The following is a 27,537-nucleotide window of genomic DNA, read 5'->3' as shown; positions in this document are numbered from 1 at the left end:
TTTTAAAGCTCTTTCCCTTCAAAAACTGTGTTTCTCCAAAGCTTCCAAATTGTGTTCAAAGGTTCAAAATCACCACAAGGAAGATCCAAAAAATGTCTTTCCCTTTCCTTTCCTCCTCCCTCAAGGTGTATCAGCCAGACAGAAGGTGTTAGTCCTACTTCCAGAGAAGTTTGCCTCATTTGAACTGCTGGCCTGAAACAGCTACAACAAAATACACCTTGCTGGAAGTATTTCAGCACTTACTGAGCAATTCTTTGTTTCAGTCCTTCTGAGCCAGGGCCCGCAGGTCCTCCTGCAGCTGCAGCTCTTTGCTGACAAGGCTCCACGTGTGCAGCAGCAGCAGCTCCCTGCTGGAGAGGACGCTCTCATTAACTGTGTAATGCCTCATCTCCCTAAAAGCCTCCACAACAACAGCACAGTATTGCAGCACAGAGCTGAGGGTGCTGAACAACCCACTCAGCTTGGCCAGATCTACATTAGTCCTGGCAAAGGAAAACACGAGTGCCATGCAAACCATCACTACAGCTCTTAATCCCTGCTGTCAGAATGGCCAGGAATTAGGGACGAAGGATTTGACAGCAACTGGGCATCACATTTTACTTTATTCCCCGTGTATTCAAACACCTAAATCCTCCTGTCAAAGAAATCCCATCCAAATTCACTACTCAACACACAAACTGGAGGTGAAAAAAGCCATCTAGCAGAGATAAAGAAAGCCTCCTGACCTTAATAAAGTTCAAAATAGACAGAGGATGAAATGCAAACCAACTAAAACAAAAAACAAAACAAAGAACTTACCAAATATGTTTGATTAACGCGACCAAAACACACAGAAGTTCATTTACAAGCTGAATAGGAAGAAGTTTCCTATTCTCCTGGGATTGATTCTTGTTTTCTCTCATCTTCTAAATTTGTTAGCCATAGAGTATGGAGTAAGGAAATAATTTTATTTATCACCTTGTTCTCCAGAAACCTGAAAAACAAAACTGTGGTAAGCGCATTTCTCTCCCTCTCAAGATTTTTCATAAAGGTGCACAGAGAGAAATAAAAGAGAAAACAATTTCTATTTCTGCTCCTTGTTTTTCCTATGTGGAATGTGTTTGGAGAATTGTTTACCTGGAGTGAGTGCTTGATCAGATTCTGGTGAGGATTGTTTGAGCCTGATGGCCAATCCAACCCACCTGGGGCTGGACTCTCGAGAGAGGGTCTCAAGTTGTGGGAGAGTTAGAGTCAGAGAAAGTAGTATGCACTTTTAGGATCTTCCTTTTATATAGTATACTAATCCATTTTAGCATAATTACAATAAAGAAATCATTCAGCCTTTTGAATTGAGTCAGACATTGTCATTTCTTCCCATTGGGTTTTGCCTGCATTTACAATACAAAACAAAATGAAAAACAAAAAAGAAAAGAAAAGAAAAAAGAAAAGAAAAAAGAAAAGAAAAGACAAATAAAAAAAAAAAGAAAACCACATTTGAAAGGCAGATCCTCATCAGCAGCTGGTCCATCTCCTAAGGGGGACCATATTCTAGCGCACTTTTGGTGCACTTGCCTGAACTTGTCAGGGCACTCTATGTTAGCAGAAGAGATTTTTTGTGAGGGAGAGGCAAGGGGAGGAGAAATAATGTTCTAGACAGCTCAAATCCATTACTGTGCAACTTCCTGTGCAGGTGGTCCTGCAAGAGGATGGGAACTGGGGGTGCTTGAAATTTAAAAGGTAAAGACACCAGCACAAGGTGTCATTTTGCTTTTTCAAGGCAGTGATTTCCAAATCACAAAGCCCCCCACCATCATCCCACCTACCACAACCTGAAAGCGTCTTGATTCTGTTTTCAAAAACACAAGGGAGGCCTCAGAGTTCAGCAAGTTCTGCCAGGGCAGCCCTTGGCACCCCTGTCTCCGTGTCTGTCACCCTTGCTTTCATCCTCAGCCACAGAATTCTTCTACTGTGGGCAGGAAAATTGTTCCCATTTCTCCTGTACTTTGCTGATTGCCTTTTCTCTAAGCTGTGCAGGACCCACGTGAGGAGGCTGGGATCCTCTGTCAGCTCATAGGCAGCTCTGGTGACACGGAAAGCACTTTGTAATATTTCCAGAATACGATTCTGAAACAGAAAATGCAACTTATTCTTTTACAGCCAAGACCTAATTATCTAACTTAAAATGAGCAATTTGGCTGGTATCTGATCAAATTCCAGGTAAAATGAACACAACCTGTTCTCAGGAACTCCAGAGAAGGAAAGACACTCGCCCTTCAACACTTCATACTACAGGTGCTGCTCTTACAAGAAGTATTCAGGTAGCAAGAAAATTTTCTCTTTTTCTCCAAGGTTTGATACCTGAAATACTCAGGGTGGATACTCCCAAACCTGAGAGGTCCTGACATGCGAGTTTCTCTCCTGCTGAAGCACTGTTCAGGTAACAAATGTGCTGGCTGGGGAATAGAGACCCCAAAAAGAAAAGGCCCCGACTGCAGGAGCAAACCCACGGCACCCACGTGAGGCTCCATGATGGCAGGAACCTGTTCCAGTTTCAGGGGATAAGGATGGGACTGATTTAGACACAAGCAATAATTTCCCCCTCCACACATACACAAAACCAACAAGGAACAAATTTTCAAAAGGACCAAGGCAGAGTCAGCGGTTCTTTTCTTTTTGGTACTTGGGATCTTGAAGCCATGCAAGCTTCTGTGGTTTGGGGTTTTTTAGAACTTTCTTTTCAAATTCTTACCTGGGAGCCCTCGTCACACAAAGGACTGTTGAAAAAGGACATGGATTGTCCAATGTGACACTGCAACTCCTTGAGGAGGGCAAGCCCTGCTCAGTAACATCCAAGCCATCCATGTGCTATCTACCACATTCCGGTCCTGAATCCAAACCCAGCTCTTTGCCGCTCCCTGGGAAGGAAATGGATCCTATCCCATTGAAAACCAGTACATCAGCCCATTCTTCAGCCAGCACACCCTGTCTCTCTTTGTCTCACACCTGGACACCTGCTCCAGATGTATTCTGCGAGGGACAGGATCAAAACTCCACTTAAAATCCTGAAATAGAACCTGCATTGCCTTCCCATCATCCATGAGATGGGTGACCTCATGGTAATGGCACAGTCAATCAGACAGGAATTTCCCTGACTGCGGACTCATGACTGACACCATGAAAGGTTTCAAGCACCAGCATTTTATTATTCCCCAGTTAAAAACTTTTATACCCTTTTCCCTCACATGCGTAATATCTGAGTGACCTTTTACTCTTTTGTGGTTGGTCAATAACCATCAGCATTCCGTGCTTCTTTTCCTTCAGTGCTGTTCACCTGTCTTATACAGCTGCACCTCATTGGGAATGAGGCTCATCTGCAGCCCCATTCCCTGCGTCCCATAATCTCTTCTCCTACATTCCCCTCCGTTATCTCACGCTGCCCTGGCCAGGTGCTGGCACTGTCCTTCCATCCCTTCCCAGTAGTGCCAATGATGGCCTTTCCCGCTATCAAGATCAGATTATCAGGGCTGGAGTTTCCTGGAGAGTCCAATCCCTTCCTGTCAGATCAGAAAGGGCCAGAGAACACTGAGCCAGCGTGGACCTCCTTGTCTTTCAGGACCTTGGGCAGAGGATTTAGGTGCTTCCTGTTGGGACATATTGGGATGAATCCCATTGTCCTGGCTTGTAAGATAAGCATGTATTCTATTTGCCATCTGTTGGAGGTTGGGCAGTTTTCTTATCTCTTCCAAGAACAATGTCTCCCTCGGGGAAGTTATCTTCTGTTAATGGGCCATGGAATGACTCACTGCATGACTGGTGAAATTGCATCATCCCATTGTGAGATGCTCCACCCAGAGGGAGGAGCCATGCATTCCTACCTGCATAAAATCAGCACTTTTTGGGACTCCAGGGCAGCCCTTTGCTGGATTCCCAGAGAAGCAGCTTTCTTCTCTGTGAGATTCCCAGAGGAATGCCAAGCTGAACTACCAGACCTTCCGAGAAAACTCCACCCTTCTAGAGATCACCGCTTTAGCAGCATTTCATCTGCCACTCCAGGAAGAACAGCCACCATTTAACTGAACCACTACCAACACCATGACTCCTCAGGGTGTCAGGTTTCTGACTCTACCACTAGTTTTGTTTGTACTAATTACATTATTATTATTATTATTATTATTTAGTTTTTCTCCTAGTAAAGAACTGTTATTCCCATTTCCATATCTTTGCCTGAGGGCCTTTTATGTTTGAAATTGTTGTAATTCGGAGGGAGGGAGTTTACCTTTTCCATTTCACATGAGGCTTTTGCCTTCCTTCACAAACTCCTGTCTTTTTAAACCAAGACACCCATCCAACGCCACAGCGTCACAGATATTATTCTGGTCCAAGTTGTCCCAGGCAATACCACGTGAAAGATCACTGTAACAGCACTGTCCTTCTCTTGTTGGAAATCCTTTGGCACCCAGAGAAGCCAGTGGTACTTGGCAGAGCCAGGGTCTGTGGGACAAGGACACTGGGAACAGCTAAAAGCAGAGAGGGTGCTCAGAGAGCCGAATTCCCACAGGATTCAGCCACTCCAAGTGGGCCAAGCCATGCCTGGCATGGCTTTGGGCTTTAGGGTTCTGCTGGCCCTGGTGGGCTGCAGAGCCACGGAGGGCCGAGCTGAGTGTCAGACACCCCTGGAGAGCTGGGAGAAAGCCTGTGGGCAGGACACGGGGTCCCAGTGACCTCCCATCCCCAGTGCCAGCGTGGTGGCCACACCTGTCCTTCCAGTGGCCCCACAACAACTGGTCTCCCAGTTGCTTCAGTGCCTGGAAGGATCTCTCAACCCTGACCAGGTGCCAAATCCCAGCGTCCAGCTGGCCGTGACCCTGTCCAGAGGTTATGGCCAGCCCGGGTCCAGAAGTGGCCGTGCCAGGAGGTCAAGGAGGAGGCAGTGAGAAGAGCCCAGCAGGGCAGGGAGGCGAGGCAATGAGGGGGCAGAGGAGGGAAGGGGAGGGAAGGCATTTGGTCCCAGAGGGCCAGGCCAGGCTCTGCTGGCTCTCAGCGTGCCCTGGATGGGCAAGCTGGTGCCAGGTGCCATCTCACCACGTGCCCCGACTGTCCTCTCGTCCTCCCCACAGCCATGACCTCGGGACAGATGGCTCTGCACATCCTTGCCTCCTCTTCTGCCAACACAGTCCAGGGAAAATACTTCCACTACTACTATTGGTAAATGTGGCAGATAGGCTTGACATGCATGAATTTCTGTTTCTTCCTGCTTATGATTACAATTTACTGTGAAGGGATTTGATGGCTAAAATGGGAATGTCAATTATGAGTGTGAAAGCTGATGAGGAAGCTATGGCACTTGTAACTTTGTGTCAAATGTCAGAGAAGACCTATGCTGAAGTAAAGCCAGAAGTGCGAGCAGTCCCACAGAAATGTGGAAAATTAGATATGCAACCTCTCCAAATGACTTCGAAGCCACCGGGACGAGTGGTGTCTAAAAAGCAATACCCTGTTTCAAGGGAGAGAAGGCAAGGGGTTACAGCCTGTTGCTGAGCTCCTGTTCAAGGCAGGCCTTTTGGGGCAACGTATGTCTGCCTAGAACACTGCCATCCCTGCCCAGTAAGAGCCCGGCAGAATTTTAAAGATTTTTAAAGAATTTTAAAGTGTTAAAAAGCAGATCAACTGAGTCTCCTGCCCTAGCCCTTCCAGACAGGGAAAAAGAATTTGAATTTTGTGTGGATGTGGAACAGGAGCATGCCACAGGAGTTCTAGTGGAAGAACACCACAGGGCTGCACTTGAAGACCGATGGCCCATCTTTGTAAAATGTTAAACCCCTCAGCGAGGGGTGGCCCCATGGCCTCCCGCGAGGTAAGATCTCCAAACAGATCCTGGTTCTTTTCCTTGGATCCACAGCGCGGTTTTTCCTGGATTGGCTTCCCCTGTGTAAGGGATAGGGATATGTAGGAGGAGTCTGTTGGGCTCTCCCCCACGACCATTAGCAGTTTCAGGCCTCCCAAGGACTCCTGTATCTCCCTTTTCCCCACCAATATCCCACTTTAGCTGAAGTTGCTGACAAGGACCAGCCCTGAAACACCAAAATGGGTTTGTTGTTTATTTCTCGCATCCTCAGTCCTGCGTGGGACTCGGTAAGTGGGTGCTGCAGAGGCTCCGGCAAGGCATCAAAAACGCCGGCCCCACACCCAATGGTGGCGCGAGATCTCCTCCAGCTCCGGCCTGTCCGCAGGGTGCTTGGCCAAACACCATCGGATCAGGTGCTGGAACTCTGGGGAGAGAAGCCAGAAAGCGCCGGTCACCGCCAGAGGTCTCCTGCCCAGCTGACCCCATCACCCGCGGGGCCCGGGCCGTGCCGCGAGCGCTCTGGGCCGTGCCGGGCTCCCGACCGGCTCTGCCCCGCGCGGGAGAGCGGCACGGCGGGACGCGGCCGCCTCCTCCGGCCGCCCGTGCCGCGCTGACCCCGTCGGCACGGGCCCCTCCTGCGGCCGGCCCGTGAGGGCAGATCCACGTCCCGCGGAGCTGCGTGAGGGCCGCGCCGGGTGTGCGCCGCCACTGCCAAAGCCCGCCGGCTTGAGGCCGGACACCCACCTGGAGAGAGCTGCCGCCGGAAGAAGAGCTTCCCCAGCACGATGGCTTGGTCGTCCTGAAAGGGGAGGCTGCCGCAGACCATGACGTACAGCAGCACGCCCAGGGACCAGGTGGTCGCCGCGTGGCCGTGGTAGCAACCCAGCCAGGTCCACTCGGGTGGGCTGTACACGCGCGTTCCTAGGGGAGACAGGCGGCGCTGGCCGGGCGCAGGCTGCTGCCTTCCAGAGCCTGGCACCAGCCTCCTGACCGAGGCAGGGGCTGCGCCCGCGGCCACAGCTTCCCCCCCGAGGCCACCCTGCATCCCCCAGCCAGCTGGCCAAAGGCAGGAAACCATTCCGCAAGGCCAAGAAGGCCAGCAGAGCAGCCCAGGCCCTTGTGGGCCCGCTGAGCCCAGGGGCCGGGAGCCGCTTTTGCCGCCCCCTCTCTCGTCAGGGCCGGCAGCCGCCTCCTGGGGCACGGCATCCGCCCCGTGCCAAAGGGCAGCCGGCTGAAGGCCGCGGCCCGGGAGGGAACGGGGCCGTGCAGTGCCTGGCACCGGGAGCAGGGCCCAGGCCATGGGCTCACCGGCAAAGTCCGTGAAGGCCCGCTCCTGGAGGAAGGTGCCGCAACCGAAGTCAATGAGCTTCAGGTCGCCGCTCTCCGGGTCCACGAGGAGGTTCTCCGGCTTGATGTCCCGGTGCAGGACGCCGCAGGCGGTGCAGTGCCGCACGGCCTCCAGCACCTGGCAGAAAAGCCAGCGCGCCTGCTCCTCGCACAGGAACCCCTGATCCTGCTCCTGCAGGAACTCCAGGAGATCCCGTGATGCCCCCGGACGCTCCAGCACCAGGATGAAGCTATCCGGCAGCTCAAACCAGTCGAGCAGCTGGATGATGTTCTGGCAGCCAGAGCCCACCTTCTCCATCAGCACCACCTCCAAGGGCACGCGGGTGCCGTCGGGCTGTGAGGAGGAGAAAATCAGTGCCTGCGGCAGGTGCTGCTGCTGCTGCTGCTGCAGGCCTGGGGCTGCGCTGCGCCCTGCCCGGGATGCCCCAGTGCCCCCTGCCGCAGCCTCCCAGGCGCTTGCGCTTCCTCCCGCCCGGGGGATGCTCGGGGCTGCCCCTGCCCGGCCCCGGCACCGCTGTTCGGCGTGCCCAGGCCCGCGGGGCTGCGGCTCCGCACGCTGAGCCCGCCCCGGGATTCTCCCTGCCCGCCACGCCCCGCTCTGTCCCGCTGGCCCCGCTCGCTCACCAGCTCGTCCCACTGCAGGACGCTCTCCCGGGCCACGCGTTTGATGGCCACCTGCGAGCCATGGGGAGAGGAGGGCTGAGCTCCAGCCCTGCCCCTCCCCGCCGCTGCCCCTCCGCCCAGGCCCGGCCGTCGCGGCCACTCACCGGGCTGCCGTCCGAGAGGCGGATGCCCGAGAAGACGGTGCTGAAGTCGCCGCTGCCCAGCTGCAGGCCCAGCAGGTACCGCTCCTGCCGCTGCCTCCTTTGCCCTGCGGCCAAGAGCGAGCCATCAGCCTTGCGCCCAGGACCCGCCCCTCCCGCAAGTGCCGCGAGTGGAGCGGGCCGGGCCCCCGCGGCCGCCGCGCTCTCACCCGCTTCCTGCTGCGCGCCGGGCAGCGGCCACCGCCCTGCAGCCGCCGGGCTGGCGAGCGGCAGAGCCGGGCCGGGGCAGCGCGCACAGGCGGCTGCGGCAGCCCCGGGGCAGCGGGGCAGGGCGGCACCGGCGCTGTCCCCGGCGTCGTGGGCTGGGCTCTGCTCCTGCCGACGGCCGGGGCTGCAGCCCGAGGCTTGGCACGGGGGAGACCCAGGAGCGGCTGCAAAGCAGACAGGGCGTTTTCAAGCCGGGCCATCGAAGGCACTGGAAACAGCCAGCGACTGGGCTGCTCTCAGGGGCCCTGGCCTGGCCTGGCCGCGCCCCTCCAGAGCCCCGGCGGAGCCTCAGGCAGCTCCTCAGAAGATCTCACCTGCTACTAGAAAGCCCTTCGCGGCACTCGAGGGCTGTCTCGGGGCAGCTTCCTGCAGATGGAGGAACCTCTGAAGGCTCGTCTCCACCACCAGGCTCGGGCTGTTTCCAGCTGGCAGAACCGGCACAGCGTCCTGGCTGTCCTGGCCGCTGTGGGATGACCACAGCTGGCTCCAGGACTCTTGCTGCCCCGTCAGCTGCTCCTGAGCAGGCTCCCCCGCATCGGGCTGGGCTCCCATTTGGACTTGTGGGCTTTCACCTGACACGTAAAGGGTCAGGATTGCGCCCGTGTCGTTGACGTCCGTGAGTCCAATGGAGCTGGGAGACCTGTCCACGGGCTCTGCTCCTTCCGCAGGCTGACAGGTCTCACTGAGTCTCTGCGAGGGATGGAGGCTGTCAGAGATAGCAGAGGCTGCTGGCAGGGTGCAGGGTCTCTGACAGCCTGAGGTTCCTGAATGGATGGTGGTGGCTCCCCCCTGCTGTGCCATCCTTGCCGGCCTCGAGGCTCTCCCAGGGATGGAGAATCTCGCTGGGAGCAGCCTCTGGAAGGGATGGAGGCTTGTGGAGGAGCTGGCCGAGGCACAGCAGGGCAGGTGGCCTCGCTCCAGCAGCTCCTTCAGCTCTTTCCACAAGGCCTGCCACATCCCAGAGTTGAGGGGCGCACGTTTCCCGTTGCCATCCCAGAGCTGCAGCATCAGTTCCTGCAGCTCCCGGGCCACTGCCAGGCAGGGGCCGCAGCCGCAGGGGCTGCCCAGGGGGCTGGCGGGAGCACGTGGCTGCTCGCCAGGAGCAGCCCGAGGCCTGGGGAACCTGGGAGCCACAGGGGCTCCTCGCTTCCTCCATGAGCCTCTGGGCCGGACCCTGGGGCGCTTGCTCCTCTTCGCTGTCCGTGTGCTCCGGCTCCGTTGTTGCCGGTGGCCAAAGGCCCACCAGACAGCCACGGCGGCCAGCAGCAGGACAAGCGCAGTCACCAGGACGTCACCGTCACCCATGGCTCCAGCACGTCCCATCGCGACTGCACTGGCAGCTGCCGGCGCTGGCCTGTCTCACCCAGCGACAGCGCGGTGATGTCACAGTGGTGTCACAGTGCTGCGGCCAGCACAGCCCTGGGACATCACAGCCCTGCCTGACGCCAGCGCTCTGCCCTTTGTGCCATCACAGCCCTGCCTCAGCCCCGCCCACCGCAGTGCCCCAGGAGGGGTAAGGGGGCTCCCTATGGGCACTTGCCAGCTCTCTGGAGCAGAGTGGGTGGAAGATTCTTCTGTAAGAAGGACACAGGGATGAGGAGGGGAATGCTGATGGTCTCACCTCTTTGCTGGCAGAGCATGGGACATGGATTGTCCAATGTGACACTGCAACTCCTTGAGGAGGTCAAGCCCCGCTCAGTAACATCCAAGTCATCTGTGTGCTGTCTACCACATTCCTGTCCTGAATCCAAACCCAGCTCTTTGCCGCTCCCTGAGAAGAAAATGGATCCTATCCCATTGAAAACCAGTACATCAGCCCATTCTTCAGCCAGCACACCCTGTCTCTCTTTGTCTCACACCTGGACACCTGCTCCAGGTGTATTCTGCGAGGAACAGGATCAAAACTCCACTTAAAATCCTGAAATAGAACCTGCATTGCCTTCCCATCATCCATGAGACGGGTGCCCTTATGTTAGGGAACCAGTGAGTGGGAGCCAGGGTGCGCTTGAGTTTCGGGAATGCCGCCTCTCCTCGTCTCCTCATTTCCCAGGCAGACCCTGCCACGAGGGCGTGGCCGAAGCGGCCCGAGGATCCGGGCATTCTTAGGAGAATGGTGAGTAGCAGACTCGTGGGTTTGTGGCTGCTGTGCAGCTAAGATCATGCAGTGATGTTTGGTGTTCTTGATTGTAGCTGGGCAAGGGCCACAGGTCGGTGACTGCAGGAAATTGCCAGCAGGGGAGGCAGCCTTCCTTCGTACCTGATGTGGATTCCATTCCCCGGACATCCTAGAGATATTTTTAGGATTGGTGACTGATAAACACAATGTGTTTTGATGGATGGTTTTAGTTAGTGGTGCTTGTTTTGTTTTGGTTGTGGAACTATTTATCTTGGGGTTTTTTTGTGAGTATTTTAAATAAGGTTTGACACAGTAAGTAGGACTGTCATGCAGTTTATTTTTTGTGAAAACATAAGTATACCTTTAGGTTATGAAATTGACAGGACTACTTTATTGACTACTTACCAAGTCTTTTTTAGGAGTAGGTTTTTGTAAGTCTGATTTTGTAATCAAAGAAGAAAAATGAGAAGACGAAGGAGGTAGAGAAGTTATCTCCTTCTAGGATAGAAAGGGTTTAACATAGAAACTGCTTTGTCTAATGTTGCGTGGGGCATTTCCGTGCGACAGCCGGGCCGCCCGCGGGGCTCGGCAGCAGGAGAGCCCCGAGCCGGGCAGGGCGGCGGCCGGGGCGGGCTCGGGGTGGAGCCGGGGCTCTGTGAGGCTCCCCCTCCTGTCCCTCCCTCTGCCCCTCTTTCCTCCTCCCCGTATTCCTCTTCTTTCTCTCTTTCCCGCATTTCCCACTCTCCCCAAAGCAGCTCCGTTCCCTCCCTTTCCCGCTACCCTTCCTTCCTCTTCCCCGTATTCCTGTTCTTTGGCCCCCAGACCGTCCCCTCCTCTCCCTCCCAAACCCGACCTCCCACTGCCCTCACTCCGTCCTGTCCCTGCCCCGCTACTCCGTTCTATTCCCCCTCTCTCCCTCCTCTGTCCACCGTCCCTCTTCCTTCCCTGCCGGCCTTTTCCTTCCCTTCCCGCTTTCCTCCACAGCCCGATCTCCCTCCCACCCTTCCGCATGCCCCGCTCTCCCTCCTCTCTTCCTGCCGCCCCTTCGCTTCTTTCCCCCGCAGCCGCGGGGCTCGGGGCGCGGAGAATAAAGCCCCGAGGGCCGGAGCCCGGCGCCCCCCGGCCCTTGCGGGAGTCCCCGCACGGGGCCGGAGCTCTCGGCGGATCCCCCCGCGCCGCTCGGACACCGCCCGGCGCTGCCGGACCTGCGGCTCCGCCACCATCGCGCTGAGAGCGGCCCCGCTCTGCGCCGTGCCGGCCGTGCCGCGTCCCCGCCGCCTCTGCCGCTCCCAATTTCTGCCCCTGGCCTGCGACAGCGAGGCGGGGCGGGGGCTTCACGCCTTCTGGGGGCTGCCCCCCCTTTCTTGTTGCGGCAGAGTCCCTTTCGGGGGGGATGGAGGTGTGGAAAGGGCTGGAAGGGAGTGCTGGGCTGCTGTCCAGGGCAGTTGGACTTGTTCTGTGCATTCTTTGGGGGTCAGGAAAAAGGGGTGAAGACTCGGGGCTCTGATGTCATTTGGGGCACCCCAGGGTCCCTAGGAGAGGGAGGCACACTGCGGTGGGGGAGTGGGTGGGTGGCGAATGAGGGGTGGGGGTCACGCTGGGTGCCGTCCCGCAGAGGGACCTAAAGCTGCCCCAAAATTCCCAGGGAGGGGTGTGTGTAGAATACTAAAACCTGGCAAGTGTTTCGTTTTTATAGGTATTGGTAAAGAATAGGTATCTATGGCTAAATTCATTTGGAAAGAAGCCCTCTCTCTATCCATTCATTTGTATCCAGGAATGTAGGAAATTCTGACTAGTGCTGAACCAAGCAAGTGCCCTGAAACCATCGGAGCAGCTGCAGGGGCTGAAGGGAACAGGAAGGGCTCTCCGGCACCTTTTGCCTCCGTTCTCTGCCATTCTCCGTCGCAGTCCCGCAAGAGGCGTCTGTCATGCAGCCTGCCAAAATGAAGACCTGTAAAATCCTAGCTCTGCCTTTTGTTTAAGGTGTTTTTACTTCATATTTATGTCATCACAGAAAGCAAGGAAAGAAGAAATGTGACTGGTTCCCACTATTGCTCCGTGCAGGCACTTTTAAAGGCTGCTGTACTTATGTTCTCTTTTTCCACTCCAAGCTTGACTTTCCCCCTCCTTTTTCGAGGTCTGCCGCTTTGGGTGTCCCAAGGAGGGCAGGGTTCCTCAGCAGGGGTCTTAGGAGTTGGTGCTGATTCTGCTTTTTCCGAAGGTGTATCGAAGTGTGCTACCAAAATGACTATTTTCTCCAGGGGAAAGCTTTCTCTCAATGACAATCAATGCATGTATGTGTTTTAACCGTGTAACCAGATGGATTAAGAAAAACCAACACCCGTAGTAGATTTCTGCTTGATCTGTGTCTGTAAGAAGTGGGCTGTGTGCTGGAGAGGGAGAGACGCTGTTGGAGAGTGGCAACAGCACCAGGTGTGAGCTGTGAGGATGAGGAGGGCTCAGAGCAGCCCCAGGTGTGAGCTGTGAGGATGAGGAGGGCTCAGAGCAGGCCCAGGTGTGAGCTGTGAGGATGAGGAGGGCTCAGAGCAGCCCCAGGTGTGAGCTGTGAGGATGAGGGGTGGCTCCTGCCGGGGGAGGTTGTTTTAGGGAGAGGGTTTGCTTCAGCTGGCTTTTGCATGGAGCTGCTGCTGGAGAAGGGGAGTTTATGGGGAGCTCCCGGGGCTGTCTCATGGAAGGACGATGGGCGCTTTGGACAGGGTCCGGGGGATCACCTGGATATGCACTTGTGTACGTGGAGCATTGCTCAAAGGAGGTGCCGAGGGACAAACTTTTGTGCCGAGAAGCAGCAGCCAAACAGGTGAGCCGGTGCGCCTTTGTAGCGGGGACTTTTCTCCTTTCCCTTTTAAATTTCGTCTTGCCAATCCCTCCCAGTTGCCCCCAGGAAAAAAAAAAAAAAGGATTTTGAGGACAAAAGAAATTTAAATTGATGGTACCGGTGTCTGAACTAGTGGGGGATTCCCCTTTACTTGTGGTTTTGAGGGTAGTGATTGAAGGAAAACCTGCCTTTTCCAGGGTGTTAGGGATATCACAGGGGAGACAGAGAATCCCTGTGTTGCCTTTTAAATGGAAGGGGAAAAATATTGTTGTCGTATGATGGGTTTGACTTGTGGGTAGCTCCCCACCCTTTTCATCATCCTGAGGTTGAAACGGAGGGGGCTGCCCTGTTGTCCCTCCTTTTAAAGGGTTTGAATTGAGGCAAAAATCCCCTTTTTGCCATCATTTGAGGAAAACTCCTTCTCTTCTGCTCTTCTAGGGGATGAAATTGAAGGGAAGCCCACATTTCTTTGCCCTGGTTGAAGTGAGGTGAGCGCCTGAGTGTGGTGTCACTTTTGGCGCTTCAAAGGAAGGGAGCTGCAGCTGTGGCAGTGCTGGAAGGGTGGAAACCGGGCTGTGCTGCTGCATTTGGGGGCACTTCTTCTGCCCCTGGTGCCGGGAGCGCGGCTTCTCATTTTCCAGCGTTCCTTGCTGTGGGGCTTTTGAGGAATTTCTTGGATCATTTTCTTTTGTTCGTAGTTGGTGTATGAGGAGGGCCATGGGGTACTTCTTGGTTGTTATGGTTCTTGCTCCAGGTGCTGATGACAAGGGCTTTTTTGGATTGAGCGTTGCTGTTGGATTTCTTTTTGATTGGTTCTTATGTTTTTAAAGGATGTGCTTTTAAAAGTTTACAGTGGTTTTTATGGGTCGTAGCATGAAGTAGAGGGTAGGTTTTTAATTTGGTTGTGGTGGCTTTTATTAGCGGGAGTATGTAGTGTCTGTTTAGGTGGGTTTGAAGTAGTCCTGTAGTTAATTAGTGAGGTCTTTTAATATTGATAATTGCATTTTTGTTTATTATATTATAGGGGTTTGATTCGTTTGCCTTATTTGATTGCCATGTATGTTTTATTTTTGCAGAGAATTTTGGAGATATTGTTTATGGTTACATTTATCTTTTGGCCACGTGTTCATTTCTAGATGGTATTTGTGTTTTGGTGATTTGAGGCATTATGGCTTTCTTGTGTTAGGAATACTTATTTTATTGTTGTTAGTATAAGCTTTTTGCTTAGTTTTTTTTTTTTTTTTGTAGTTTCATGTGTTTGGTTGTCATTTTTTATTAATTTTATTTTTGGGAACATGGGTATTTCTCTGGTGGATTTTTTAAGGGGCACATCCTTTGCCATTTGGATTTTTTGCAGGTAGCCGCCCCCTCAGGGCCACAGGCCCCTGAACACAAACACTGGCCCTTTTCCCTGGGAAAGAAAACTTGCCAGCCCAGGTCCCTGATGTCAGTTTGCAGGAGGTTTTTGGCATTGCCCCGGCAACCAGAATTGTATTTTGCTGCAGCTTTGGTCGGGGAGATCTGGGGTGCCCCCTCCTTCTCTCACCTCCTCCCCTCAGCCCTGTTCTTCTCTGTCCCTGTCTCCATCCCTCACCCCTATTTGCACGTCCAGCCCACGCTGCCCCACTCTCTCTCCACCCTTCACCCTCCCCATCCTGCCCCATCCCTCACTCCCCTGTGGCTCCCTGCAGCACCACATGGGAGCCCGAACTCGTGGGGATAGTGCGGCCCTGGCAGCAGGACAGCACCGAAATGAAACGGGCCGGGATGACGTCTGTGGGCTGCACGGTGTCATCAAGGGACCTGGGGCTGAGGGGAGGGGGCTGGAGGGTGACACAGAGGCTGGGGGCTGCTGACAGGCAGAAGGGGTCTTTAGGAGTAAAAAGGGGGGCTCCATGGTGGCACAGAGATGCTGCAGTGGGGTACCTGAGGGTGACACAAGGAGGCTGAGAGGCAGGGGGTGCCTTGAGGGACAAAGTGGGGGGTGCCTGTGGGTGACAGGTGAACCTGCCCTCACACCACCCTTAACCGCACCCTAAATACCACCCCGGGTGCAGCGTGCACGGTGGAGGTTAGGGGGCCAAGGGACAGTGTCGGGGCCTTGGGGTGACACGCTGACATTACGGGCTGAGGGGCAAAGAGGGGGGACTTGACAGGTGGAGAGCTGACACTGAGAGTTAGGGGTGCAAAGGACAGGACACAGGGTACCGGGAAGGGTTAGGGTACAGCAGCACCCTCACCCCAACCCTAAGCTCACCCTAAACAGCACCCCTAGAACACCATTTTTCCCCAACAGCAGCTGCAGGCAGTGACCCTAATGCTGGGACAGCCCCAAAACCCTCCCAGCAGCTGCAGGCAGTGACCCTAATTAAAAGGAAGGGATGATATTTGCTGGCTAGAGGGCGACTGGTAGAGGCTGGGGACTGGGCACTTTTTTGAGTTTTTTTTTAGTGTTTTTAAATGATATTTGAGGGGTTTTCTAACAGGAGCTTTTTAGAAACTTTCTAGGAACGTTTAGGATACTTCTGGGCTTTTTCAGGGCTTTTGAAAGATTTTTTCAAGTTATTTTAAGGGCTTTCTTAGTACTAATTAGAATTTTTAGGGTTTCTTTTTTTTGGGGTGTTCTTGGGGCTTTTTAGGACTATTTAAAAAAATTTAGGGCTTTTTTAGGACTATTAGGGGTATGTGGAGGACTGTAAAGACGTTTGAAAGTTCCAGGACAGTTTGGGTGGATACAGACGAGAGATCTCTGCTGATTGCCCTTGGAGGATAAGGTTTATTCGGGATGGAGAGAGGCCTTGCCTCGAGCTGCTGGACACAGCACGTGGCCAGGCCTGAGGTGATGGGGGAGCGGAGAGACAAAGGGAAGAGCAGGGACTCAAGGAGGGGGAATCCAGGAGGAGGGAGGAAGTTCCAAGAGGGGAGGGGAAGATCCAAGAGGGCGTCTGGCCCTTTGGGGGCCCCTTATCAAGGGGGGCTCCAAGGTGGGCTGGAACAAGACTTGGGCCAATGGGGTCACAGACACCTGATGGTTCAGGGGAGGGTTACAGGTGTGGGGTGAGCCATACATTCTGGGGGGTGAGATCCAACAGTCCATTTGCTTTTGGACCCCGCTGTAGGTAAGGTTATTGTCCAGCCAGTGGGGGCATGATATTCATCCTGGCTGTACTATTGTGGTTCTTCTGCTAGACAATCATATTTATCTATCCTTCCCAACATCTCCCCTGTTTTCACTGAACCATTTGAAATACTAAATATTGACTTAACAACTATTTTCTGCACACTTGGAGGTGTACAAGGTATTGGTACTAAAACTATACTTATTACTACTGGAACAGTCAAGCTTCTTTTACAGAGTTCCTTTAGCTAAGGTGAAAGGCTCAAGAGCTTGCAGGCTTGGCTAGAGGAACCCAGGCATTTGTCTTTGATTGAATTACAGGTAAAACTTCACTGCAAAAACTGAAACAGAAGAACAAAAGCAACATGCACGCATATAAATGATAAAAGTCTATTTTTCTCTCAAGCTGTTTCTGGCAGGTCATTTTCTCCTGGTAATTCTGCACAGTTCAGGTTTGGGTGCTGGCTTCTTGGCTCGTACTTGCAGAAGCACTGTCTGGTGTGGGGGTGTCAGCAGATTTCGGTGTGTGGTAGGGCTTCACATTCTTTGCTGGGACCCCTCTGAGTTCTCCACCTGTAGAGACACAAGCAAAACCTTTCCCCCATGTTAGAAGCCTGTGTGGACCTTGTATTTGTCCTGAATGTAAGGTTTTGATTAAAACTGGGGGGTGCCCTTTAATTTTTACTTTTTTGTTGTTCAGGAAATGTCTATAAATGGGGGGGGGCGAGGCTTTGTGCACCTCATTTCACATGTCCAGTTTCAAGGGCCATTAAAAGAGGCTCATGTTCACCATGTTACCCAGAATTGCTGTAGTTATTTCCAGGAGGAAACCAAAAATTGACTGTCCTGTGGTGTGGTAGAAATCCCACCACAATAGTGACTGTGTGCAATGACAGCCAGGTCTTTTTGGAGCTCTAACAGCTGAGAGTGTGGCAGCGCAGTTTTAATATTATTTTTAGACTCATGAAAACATTTTTCCCAAAACAATCTTTCACTCCTTTCTTCTGTCATAAACTACGGAACAGAGAAAATGGAGAGGAGCAGAGGTTTTTTTTAAGTTGGCTTTTTTTTTTTAAGTCTTAAAATAGTGCCAGCTTGATGCATAACCCTTGAGAAAATGGATTAGTAGCAGCTATTTCTTCCCACCAGAGAGGTGGGATTTAAATCTTCCAACAACAGAAGCACTGGATGTGCAAGAGCTCAGTTTTCCACCCCTCACACAAGTCTCTTCTTTAAGATGTACTATTTTAAGCAGCCTCAGCCAGATATATTAAAATACTGCTCCAAACAACAACAGAATGAAAATGTTCCACCAAATGGGGAAAAATAAGAAAAGTCTGTCCGAAGTTCTCGTGTTGATTTTGCAAAGTCAGATGCAAACAAGGTTTGCCATCTTTCTTTCCTAGAAAAATGTAGATATTTGATAGAAATTGATCTCTGAGGCTGCTAAGTTGGGGCGAGGAGCAAAACAGGCTCCAGAGAATCTGTGGTTGTGTCACCCTTGGAAGTGTTCGAGGCCAGGTTGGATGGGGCTTGGAGCAACCTGGTCTAGGGGAAGGTGTCCTGAGTATGGTGAGTGCAGGAAAAGAAACTTTTGCTTTTCCTGAGATGCTGCCTTTGCAAGGGGAGGTCACAAATACCTCACGTAGTTTGAAATGCCCTGAGCAGAACCCAACTGTGCTTCCTCACAGGTGATGAGGGATTTTCACTTGTATTTTAAGGGGGATTTTCACAGGGCAGGGCCAGAGCAGCTGAATGTGTTTGACAGGCAAAGAGGGCCAGTGTGGCAGCAGCTTAATTCAATGGAGCTTTTCCTTCTGTGATCCTCTCTAACCTGAGGCACTCTGGGGCTCTTGAACCTGGCAGCTGGGCAAGTTAATCACTGTAGCAAGTGATAAATTAACCAGCTCCACTCTCCTTAGCATGGGTGTGATGAGCATTTAGTAAACCAGTGAGCACTTGCCAAGATGGGAGCTTGTTCTTTGCCAAGGAGGAGGGAGAAAATATTTCTTGGAGTAAATAAAGCAACCCTGCTTCCCCAGGAGGGGGAAAAGCAGCAATTAAAGATGTGAGTGCTGCAGGGAATAATTTGCACAAGGATATATCTTGTCTGCTATGCAGGAATGTACCAAATAAACCATGCCTCTCCTGACCTTAATTTTTCTGAATTTCTACCACGTGATATAAGAGACGCTTAATAAAAAAACCCAAAACACTTTGTGGTGAGGCAGTTCTTCCTTTCTTCAGGCTGCCTCTTTCTTTTGTTCCCTCCAGAGCTCTCCCTACATTTCTGCTGTTGTTTGGAGCTCGTGCTTACCTCTTTCCTGATCCCCTGGGCTTGCTTTGGCTCTGGGTGTCATGGACACTCTCAATTGTGGTTTTTTTTTTTTTGTCCTCCATCTACCTCTTTTTCTTCAAGTGCTTTTCCTTCATTAACCTGTTGGAGCGATGGATTTTTCTCACCTTTTATTACTTAGTGCTTTTCCTTCATTCTCTAAAATGAACTTTTCACTTGCCCTGTGGCTGTTAGATGCCAGAAATGGGAGCATTAATTCTTTCTCTACTGCTTGTCTGAGCTTTCACAGGGAGCTGAGAGCTCGTTGGGGTTAAACTTGACTCACTTCAGTGCCTTCCTGGATCCTGCCTGTGTACTTGGGCACTTTAAGGGAATAAAGTCTCAGTGTGGAGATTACAGTTGTGAAATGATGGCTTTTTTGGAGAAGACAAGGATGCTGTTGTCAATCTTTTCAAGGTTGAAATCCTTTCTATTTTATCTTGGCCTTTATCTTTTTTGAGGATAAACTGAGCACCTTGTTTTGGGGAGAAACAGGCTCAGATCAGCACAGAGGTGGCTGTGACAGGTACCCAGTTTTGGAGGGAAGGGTGCAGCTCCTTGGGGTGTGTTTGTGTGGGGCTGTAAGGTTTGTGTTGGGTTCCTGGAGCATTGGGAACACCCCACTGGGAGATGCACATCAGGAAATGGATGTATAAAGGGCCTGAAGTGGGACCAGCTTTGGTGAAGGGTTCCATAGCAAAAAGTATTTTTACTGGGATTTTGGACATTTGAAGCTCCTTCTCATAGCCTTTGCCTGATGAACATTCCCCCTTTGCAAAAGCGTGGGGAATCCTGAGCTCACACAATGAAAATCCCTAATAATGGTATTTTCCCCTATTATCCTATTTTTTCCCTATCCCAGCAGGAGTCAGAGTAAAAGAATATGTGTGAGTTGCCTGCCTTTGACTTTGTGACAGGAAAAATGCTATGGGGAAAGTGGTCAGAGGAGCATCACTGCTCTGCCCTTAATTTCCCTGCACAAGTGAGGATGATTTAAGAACCAAGGCACAGCCAAGACCTTTCCTCCTCCTGTGCTCATCAAGCAATCACTGCCTCATCACAGCTCAGCTTCAAACACCTCGTTTGCATCTGGCTGACCTTGGCTCCCCTCCGTGGATGGGAAGATGAAGAGGTGGAAGTGTAAAAGATTGGGATTTTATGGGTGAATTGTGAAATAGTGGCTGGTGCAGGCTGGAAACATCTTCTGCTGTGCCATGGAGGATGAGAGTAAATGGGTTAAACAGGAGATAAAAAGGGCAAGGCACCTGGTCAGTTACTGTTGAAGGAAATGTGGGAAAAAACTACATGTAAGAAATATGTCAGAGATGGTCATTAACTGCACTGCAGGGTCAGAACTCTCTTAATAATTGGCCGTGTAGTGAATACTGGAAATTATTTAAAAAGCTCTTACCTGACTGAGGGCTTTTAGTGGATATTTGGGGGAAGCAAAGGAACACTCTTTCTGGCAGAACTTTTCTTCTAATTTAAGCACGATCCTCTTTCTGATATAACAACTGCTTTGAATAAACTGAAATATCTTCTCCATTAGTTCTGGCAGGAGCTGGACGAAGTTCTCATTCGGGTAAACTTTAATCCAACATATGTCTGTAGAATAATAAATTTAATGGGAACCATCAAACCTATTGTATGAATAAGGATGGTGCTTAGGGCAAGAAGAAAGAGTAATTAGGAGTGGACAAATAATGAATGATAGTGGGGAAATTATAATTTATCCTGGTTTAGGGGGAATATTTAACTAAGCTAAGATAAAAATCTACCTTCATTGCAGGCTAAGCTTTGTAACAGAATTCTACTGAGCAAAGGTAGTAGTCCTGGGCTCCAGACAGACCTTTAGATACAAGTTTACCTCTGGTCTGAGAAAGCTCAGGGCTTGAGCAGCATTTTATGGCTTTGGTCTTGACCCCTGGGCTATAAATGCTCCTGTAAAAGTAATGCCAAAGTTACAGCTTCTGCTAATTTCTATGAGTTCCAATGGAGAAAGGTCCACCTGGACTTTGGGGAGAGTTTCTCAGAGCAGAACATTTCAAGCACTATTAAACTGCATTCAAACTTCCTTTTATTGGGGCATAAATGTCACACCCCGGTCTATCAGTCTGACAGTTCTTCGAGAACAGACAAGCTTTACAAACTACTTTAAAAATAATTTCACTGACAGGTTTCCAGCTCTGAGAATGTTAATAAATTGAAATGGCATTTCACCCTGCAGTAGCCACTAAGTAATTATGATTGTCTGTAGGCAGACTAATGAAACCAGCTGTTAACAACCTAATGAGAATTTAAACCAGCTCTCTGCTCCACAGACACATCCCTTTTCTGTCCCTAATTATCCTGCACCCAGTGCTTCCCAGAGAAGTTTAGTGTTGCTTGATGTTTGGGTAAAAACTTCCTTATTTTGGAGAAGTGGTGCTGCTCTTCTCTGAGGTGGAGTTTCATGTGGGCTGCTGCCATGATGGGGTCACATCAAAAAGTCCAGTTCTTGCAGGGGCTGGGGAGCAGGGAGAGCTCTGATAGCACAGCATGGGAAAACTGGCATGGAGGGATTCTGGTTTAGTGTGTCCCCCAGTGGCAGACAGCATTAGTTATTGATAAGTCTTTAGTTCAAAGATAAGATCTTGGTTTTTTGGCTCTAATCTTTGGCTGCTTTCAATACAGTTTCCCCTGGCAGTTTAGATACTGTTTTTCTCTTGCTATCTCTCCTCTGTCCTTCCAGATGACCTTTAAAGGTCCCTTTCAAGCCAAACTATTCTGTAATTCTTTGGATACATGATGAATAGCAACATGTATTTTACTCTCATTATGCATGATATTACATCCTGTCTGGCCTTTTGGGGTTCTTTCTTCTCCAGGTCCTTGTGACTACTGTCACTTCTATATGCTCTTAATTTTTTCTGTTGCTTATCAGTGAGCATTTTCAGTTCTGGCACCCATGTCTTGAGCAAGTTTTCTGTGACTCACTGCACCAGACACCAGGTCAGTCCAAAGAAGAGCATTAGGAAGTATCCAGCTGTATTTCCTCTTCTTCCTTCTCTGTACATGCTGCTGTTTTGAGCACTCTGGCTTTCTGAGCTGCCTCCCATGTCCTGATCCTTTTCTGGATAACTAGAGGGATATCAGGACTAAATCCTGCCTCAGCTCTGAGGTCTGGCTTTTGAAGAGCCCCAGTCATCCTCTCCTGCTCATCTCATCCCGGCCTTGATGGAAATATTCAGTCTTCATGGGATTGTTGTTCAACTCTGTGCATCCTGGAACTGCTTTTCAGTGAAAGTTTATGAGTCTTTGAAAGGTTTCCTGGTGTGGGAATGCCAATCCTCAATCCTAATACTTGATGGGGGTTGCAGTTGCCTGAGTTGTGAAACCTCCTGAAAAACAGTGTTTGTTCTTTTTTCCTTAACTTTTCCTTGACTGTTTTCATCAACAGATCAGGGAGTTTGGGGATGTCTTTTCAAAGGGAATTTTAATGAATCTCCTGTCTGGCATTTCAAAGGGGAACAGTGGCTTGTTTTTTTTAACCAGCACCTGCTTACAATCCAATTAGCTAAGTGCCTTTAATTAACCATAATATATTCCAGGAGAGCAGAATAACAAGGGAAGAAAAACCAAGTGGTGACAACTCTGTGACTGAACCTGGACTTCCCCTTTCCCAGGTGCAGGATTCTGGGCAGCTGTGTAACCAATTGCTCTCCACCTTGAGCTCTGCCATGCAGTGCCTTGGGTTTCCTGGGAGGGAAAAACATCCAATCCCTCAGCTCCAGGTTCACACTTGTACAGTCACCTGAAAATCCAGAGGCCAATGGGTATTTCTGCCTGTGGTTCGTGTGCCTGGGATTTGCACACTGGATCTTTGATTTTGAAAGTTTGGGCAGCCTGGCTGCTCAGGGAGGGATCCCTCTGGCTGGAAGGTCTCTGAACTCTCTCCTCCGTGTGAGGGGCTTGAATCTTGTTCTTTCCTTACCTCCTTATCTGCAGGTTTCTTGGTGGAGGCTTTTGCATGGAGACAGGAGAGCATGGCAGGAATGCTGGAATTAAACAGTTATGTCCAGGGTCTGGTTTTGGGTAGTTGATTCATCCCTTAGCTGCTGGGCCTTAAAATTCTTTAAACTCCACATCATCTCCTCTTATCAATATGGGACTGAGACAACACTGAGCTTCTGGGCTTTTCCTGGGCTAGCAGAACAAACTATTGCACTTCTAACCTGTGCACATCAGCACTAACCCGAGGCTTCACCCCACTCATTACAATCATGAGGGGGTAGTTGCTTATACCTTTCAAAGAATTGGATGCCTCATAGGATTCTGGTTGTGAGCTTCCTCAAAAGCATGGTGAGATGAGGTGTGCAGGACTCATTTCTTCAGAAGGGCAGGAGAAACCACGGAAGACCTCCTTAGCCAGCAGTCTGACACAGATTTGCTTCTGAAGCTTTGTAATTTGTCCTTATTATGTTCTATGTGTGATTTAGTGAAAGCTTCTTTCTCTACTGTAATTGAGCTCTTAATCTCATCTGAAAAGCAGAGCACAATCCCTTCAGAGATGCTGTTTGAGGAACAGCCTGTTTGTGTTTCCTCTGCCGTGGTGGTGGTACTCATGGAGCTGCTCACTCCTTATTTAAGAGCAGAAAATAAACAGATTTCTCTGAGTCAAAAATACATCAGTGATGCTACACAGAGTAGGTTTGAACAGAAAACTCTTCCACTGCCCAACTGAGCAAGCAAGATCTTCCCTGGCTCTGCAAAGAATATGAAGGAGTGAGTTTTCCTCAGTGAGCTCCTGAGGCCTCATGCAGGTGATGCCCAGCAAATGGCCCATGGGCATGGCAGCTGTCAGCAAAACAAGTGGCTCTGGGCAGGTAAAAGTTGGCAGGACATAAGAGTGGAAAGTCAAAATAACAGGTTGCTGAAAATCTTGTAAGAGGAATAATGACATTGGTGAAATTCCCTCCATCTTAAAGCTTCAAAAAGCAATTTTACAAAAATCCACAAAAAAAGTCCTGATTTTGATCAGTCTGATCTTCCTAAATAGCATTTTACAATCAGAATTAGGAGTTGACAGATACTATGAAGGCTCAGCAGAGGATTTTTCATTGTAACCTTAGTACATATTTTTACTGTGCTGTGGTTTGGAAGGAAGCCCCAAGCTCCAGCTGCAGCCTTGGGAGACCCTGTTGACCTAAACACTCCCCTGAGCTGCTGTGGGATTGACCCAGAACCAGAATCTGTAGGGAACTGGGTAAAACACTTCCCACTAGAAAGCACTTGAAGCTTGATGGTGATGCACAGTTCCCAGCTCAGACCACAGGCAGTGCCAGTAGTGACCAGTTTGTGCCTGCTCTGCACAGAACTGACGGCTGTGAGTGGGAGAGCTGTGGGATGAAGAGGCTGATGACTTTTGGGGCACACAGAACCTTCCATCTCTACTGCTTTATCCACACTAGAGAGTGGAATTTCCTAGAGAAATACCTGGAGAGTGGGAAGGATGAAGAGCAAAACTTATCTTGTCGGAGTCCTTGCTGTCAATCAGCAGGGATTCCAGGCTGAGATCAGCCCAGCCCTGTCATTTGCCAGGGGAGTGAGGACCAGACTCTGCACCACACTTCCAGAGCTGGGGGCAAGTGGGTTGAATCACATCCAGAGACAGGATGAGGAATGGCTTGTGTTTTTTCTTGCCATGCACAGCAGATATCCTAATTTAAAGCTGTGCTGTCTTCTCGGATTCTGCTTCTTCCTCTGAGAAGACCCATTCATTTTGACCCTGTTCCTTCCACCCATCCCACTATAGATTTCCAGTGCTGGAGTAACTGGCAATACTGGATCAGCCTTCGATGTGATGAGCAGTGGATTTTTGTAGTCAACATGCCAAATTAAAGTGCCACAAATAAAAGATCAATGACTTCTTTCCTGGAGAAGAAATTAAGGTAAAATCTTTTCATGTTATAGACTGAGTGTACAAAGCTAAAGAGGTAGAAGATGGAAATGAGACTGTCTCCTGAGAGGAGTAAATTTGTCAATTTAGCAAATTAGAGAGAATATGCTTTCACCTTTGAAGTAGTCAGGTACCAAAATGATGCCACTTTGAGTAGGCAGGGCTGGGATGGGAATTGCTCCTGTGGGCTTTGACAGATCTATTCAAACAAGGGCCCATTTGCTGGTGCCAGCCCTGGAAGCAGGGCCTGGAGAGACAGCTGGTCAAGGACAATTTCTCTGACTGATTTTACAGCATGTTTGACAGAGCTTTCCATTCTCTTTGCACCCTGTGGATGGTGTCCTGGATGAGCCTGCCCTGCCACACGCTGCCTGTGTGGTGGCACTGAGGTGGCTTTCATGAGGCACCCGGGCCTGCAAGGGCCCTGTGCCCTCAGCCAAAGCTGTGGCAGGCCAGAGGGAATTTAATGAGTTATTCAGCAGCATCAAAGGCCCTGTGAGAAGTAATTAGTGCTGTGAGATGAAATCAGCTTTTAATGCTCTTTGGCAGAGGATCAGGTGCTGCTGCAGAAACTCCCACCCAGAGTGTGGCAGCCCAAGGCCTCAGGGAGAGGGATGAGGCCTGACCAAGCTTTTTGTCCAAAATCAGCCCAAAACACATTCCCTCCTTATGCAAGTAACTTCTTTTTGGTGCCTTCTGCCAGAAACAGGGCAAAAATTGGGAGAGGGGGAACGCCAGCCCTGAAATGCTGAGGAAAAAGAGTTCTGTTCCTCAGGGCTGCTGTGGAGGGGGTCAGAGGCAGCGTGTGCCAACGGGTGAGTCCCTTCTGCATCTGCTAATGTGCTCCTGATTTTATTTAATTAATTAGCAGCAGGGGGAGAATGTGTAATCAGAGAGTGCTGCTGGAGTAACAGGAAACAAGACGTTCTGGGGTGCTGGAGCTGCTCTCAGGTGCTCCTGGCTCTGCTCGCCAAGGTAAGGGGGCAGTGACTCAGAGGAGGAGCAGGAGCAGCTGCTGGCACCCTGCCTGCTCAACACTCGGATTTGCTGCTCCCCAGCACGGACCTCAGGTCCCTGCAGCAGCTTTCCATCCAGGAGTGGTGTGGAAAGAGGTGGTGAGCCCCTGGGATGTGATGAAATTAATTTTCCACATCAGCCTTTTCTTGCTGTGTTATTTCCTCCCCTAGCGAGAGAATGTGCTGGGATCCCTTTCAGGGGGGCTTTTAATAAGTAAAACACTGCAGTGCAGACATTGCACTTCACCTTCCCCTGCTGGTGCCCAGCCTGGATCAGGGCAGGTTGGATGCCACATGGGATCCATCCTTTGCCATGCCATGCGATCCTCCATGCAGTAGGGATAACAAGGCCAGCACTGGGGAACCCCAGGTGCTGCAGCAGTGATATTTTTGGGAGAAACACGGAGCTGTGCATGGCCAGCTTGAAGTCTGCAGTGGTGTGAGCACCAGGCCTGCCATGCTGAGCCCAGGGCCACAAGCAGTGCTCACCCTGGCTGGGACATTGAGTCCCAACATGGGATCCCACAGGACCGGGCACGCTGGGATTTGCCCCTGCAGCTCCCAAGTGTGTCCAGAGAGACTGCAAGGAGACAGTGACCTCTGTCAGTGGGACCCCTCTGTGCAGGTACCCCCACTCCTGGGGTGGCTGTGCCAGCTCCCCCATGAACCTCCCGCCCTGGGAACCTGGAGCAAGCGGAAAACACAACTTTGCCAATGCTGCCTGTGCCTGAAGCAAATGGAAAGAGAACTGGGGTGTGAAAAATCAGGGTTGTTTATTTACAGAAGAATAGCAATGAAAACACAGAACACATTGACTTTTGTAAGAATATTTGTAATAACAACAATTTATTGAACGTATATACCTAAGAACATATCTAACAACAATATTGGAAACGTATTTACAGAAGACAAAACTAATCCCTAAAACCTATATCCTAAAGGCAACAACAAACTCTAAAACTATGTAAAAAAGGGTGCCATCTCTGTGCGGGATCTCCATCAGTCCTGGAAGAAAAGCAGGTGCCATGGTCACTCCAGTCAGGCACAGAGGGCTCTTCCGTGTGTCCCCAGGCTGGCACAGTGGGACTCTGCTGCCAGAGCTGAGGCTGGCTGGGTCTGGGGGCTGGGCCCCAGGCACTGGGATGGGGCTTGTGTGGCCGGAGCAGGGACCACCCAGCCCAGCCCCAGCCTGGCTGCAGGGAACCCACTCTGCCTGTGGGGACCACGTACCTGTCCTGCTGCTGGCATCGGTCTTCATCCCAGGACCATGGCCTCCTCTTCATCTTTTCCATCAATGTCCATGTCCTCAGTGTACTCTTCCATTTCCACATCCATATCCTCTTCAACATCCACCTCCATCTCTTCCCCTTCAGTGTGTTCTCCATCCACTTCCATCTCCTCCTCCATATCAATCTGTGTGTCCACCTCCATCTCTTCCTCTCTGTCTGCGACAGCCTGCAGAGGTGGCAAAACCTCAGAGTGGGGTCCCTGTCCCACCCCATCCCCCCAGAACTCCAGCCCACCCGGGCAGCTGGGGGGATCCACCTCCATGGAATGGCACCGTACCTTTCTCAGGACAAATGTGAACATCCTGCAGGGATGGATGACACAATCCAGGCCTTCAGCAGCTATGGAAACTGATGATGGGGGTATCCGGGGGCAGGAACAAGAAGGGTGGCAGGAGCGGGCAGGAGCAGCGTGCAGGGTGTGCTGACCCCAGGGCCAACAGTTGTGTTGTGCTGCTTGCTGGCTGCTGGCAGTTCCAGGTGGGACATGGATTGTGACATGACAGTTGAGCTAGAGAGCGTTTGGTTCCATGCTTAGCAACGTTCCCCCAGACCATGGTGCTCAGAGCCCTGTTCCCAAGGATGGGGCATCCACAGCCTGGGCCAGTGCCTCAGCAGCCTCAGTGGAAAAGAGCAGCTGCCTGAGATCCAACCTCAATCAGCCTCCTGCAGCTGAAAGCCATCGCCCCT

The 27,537-nt window shown here is 51.2% G+C and overlaps 1 protein-coding gene and 1 long non-coding RNA gene across 2 annotated transcripts in view; both read right to left on the bottom strand.

Moving 5' to 3' along the window:
• Positions 1-27,537, bottom strand: part of LOC140681105 (uncharacterized) — a 399,832-nt gene that overhangs the window by 167,251 nt on the left and 205,044 nt on the right. The window lies entirely within an intron of this gene.
• Positions 260-26,920, bottom strand: LOC140681037 (uncharacterized). The gene is made up of 6 exons (XM_072920195.1): positions 26,828-26,920; positions 11,449-11,625; positions 6,440-7,505; positions 4,379-4,470; positions 2,021-2,103; positions 260-482 (listed from the first exon to the last, which is right to left on the bottom strand). Exons 1-6 carry the CDS (start codon positions 26,918-26,920, stop codon positions 260-262), a joined length of 1,734 nt encoding a protein of 577 aa, XP_072776296.1.

This window comes from Taeniopygia guttata, chromosome 31, assembly GCF_048771995.1.
Source record: "Taeniopygia guttata chromosome 31, bTaeGut7.mat, whole genome shotgun sequence".
NCBI lineage: Eukaryota > Metazoa > Chordata > Aves > Passeriformes > Estrildidae > Taeniopygia > Taeniopygia guttata.
Note: the sequence above shows the minus strand (reverse complement) of the source record. Positions and strands in the feature narration are given on the sequence as shown.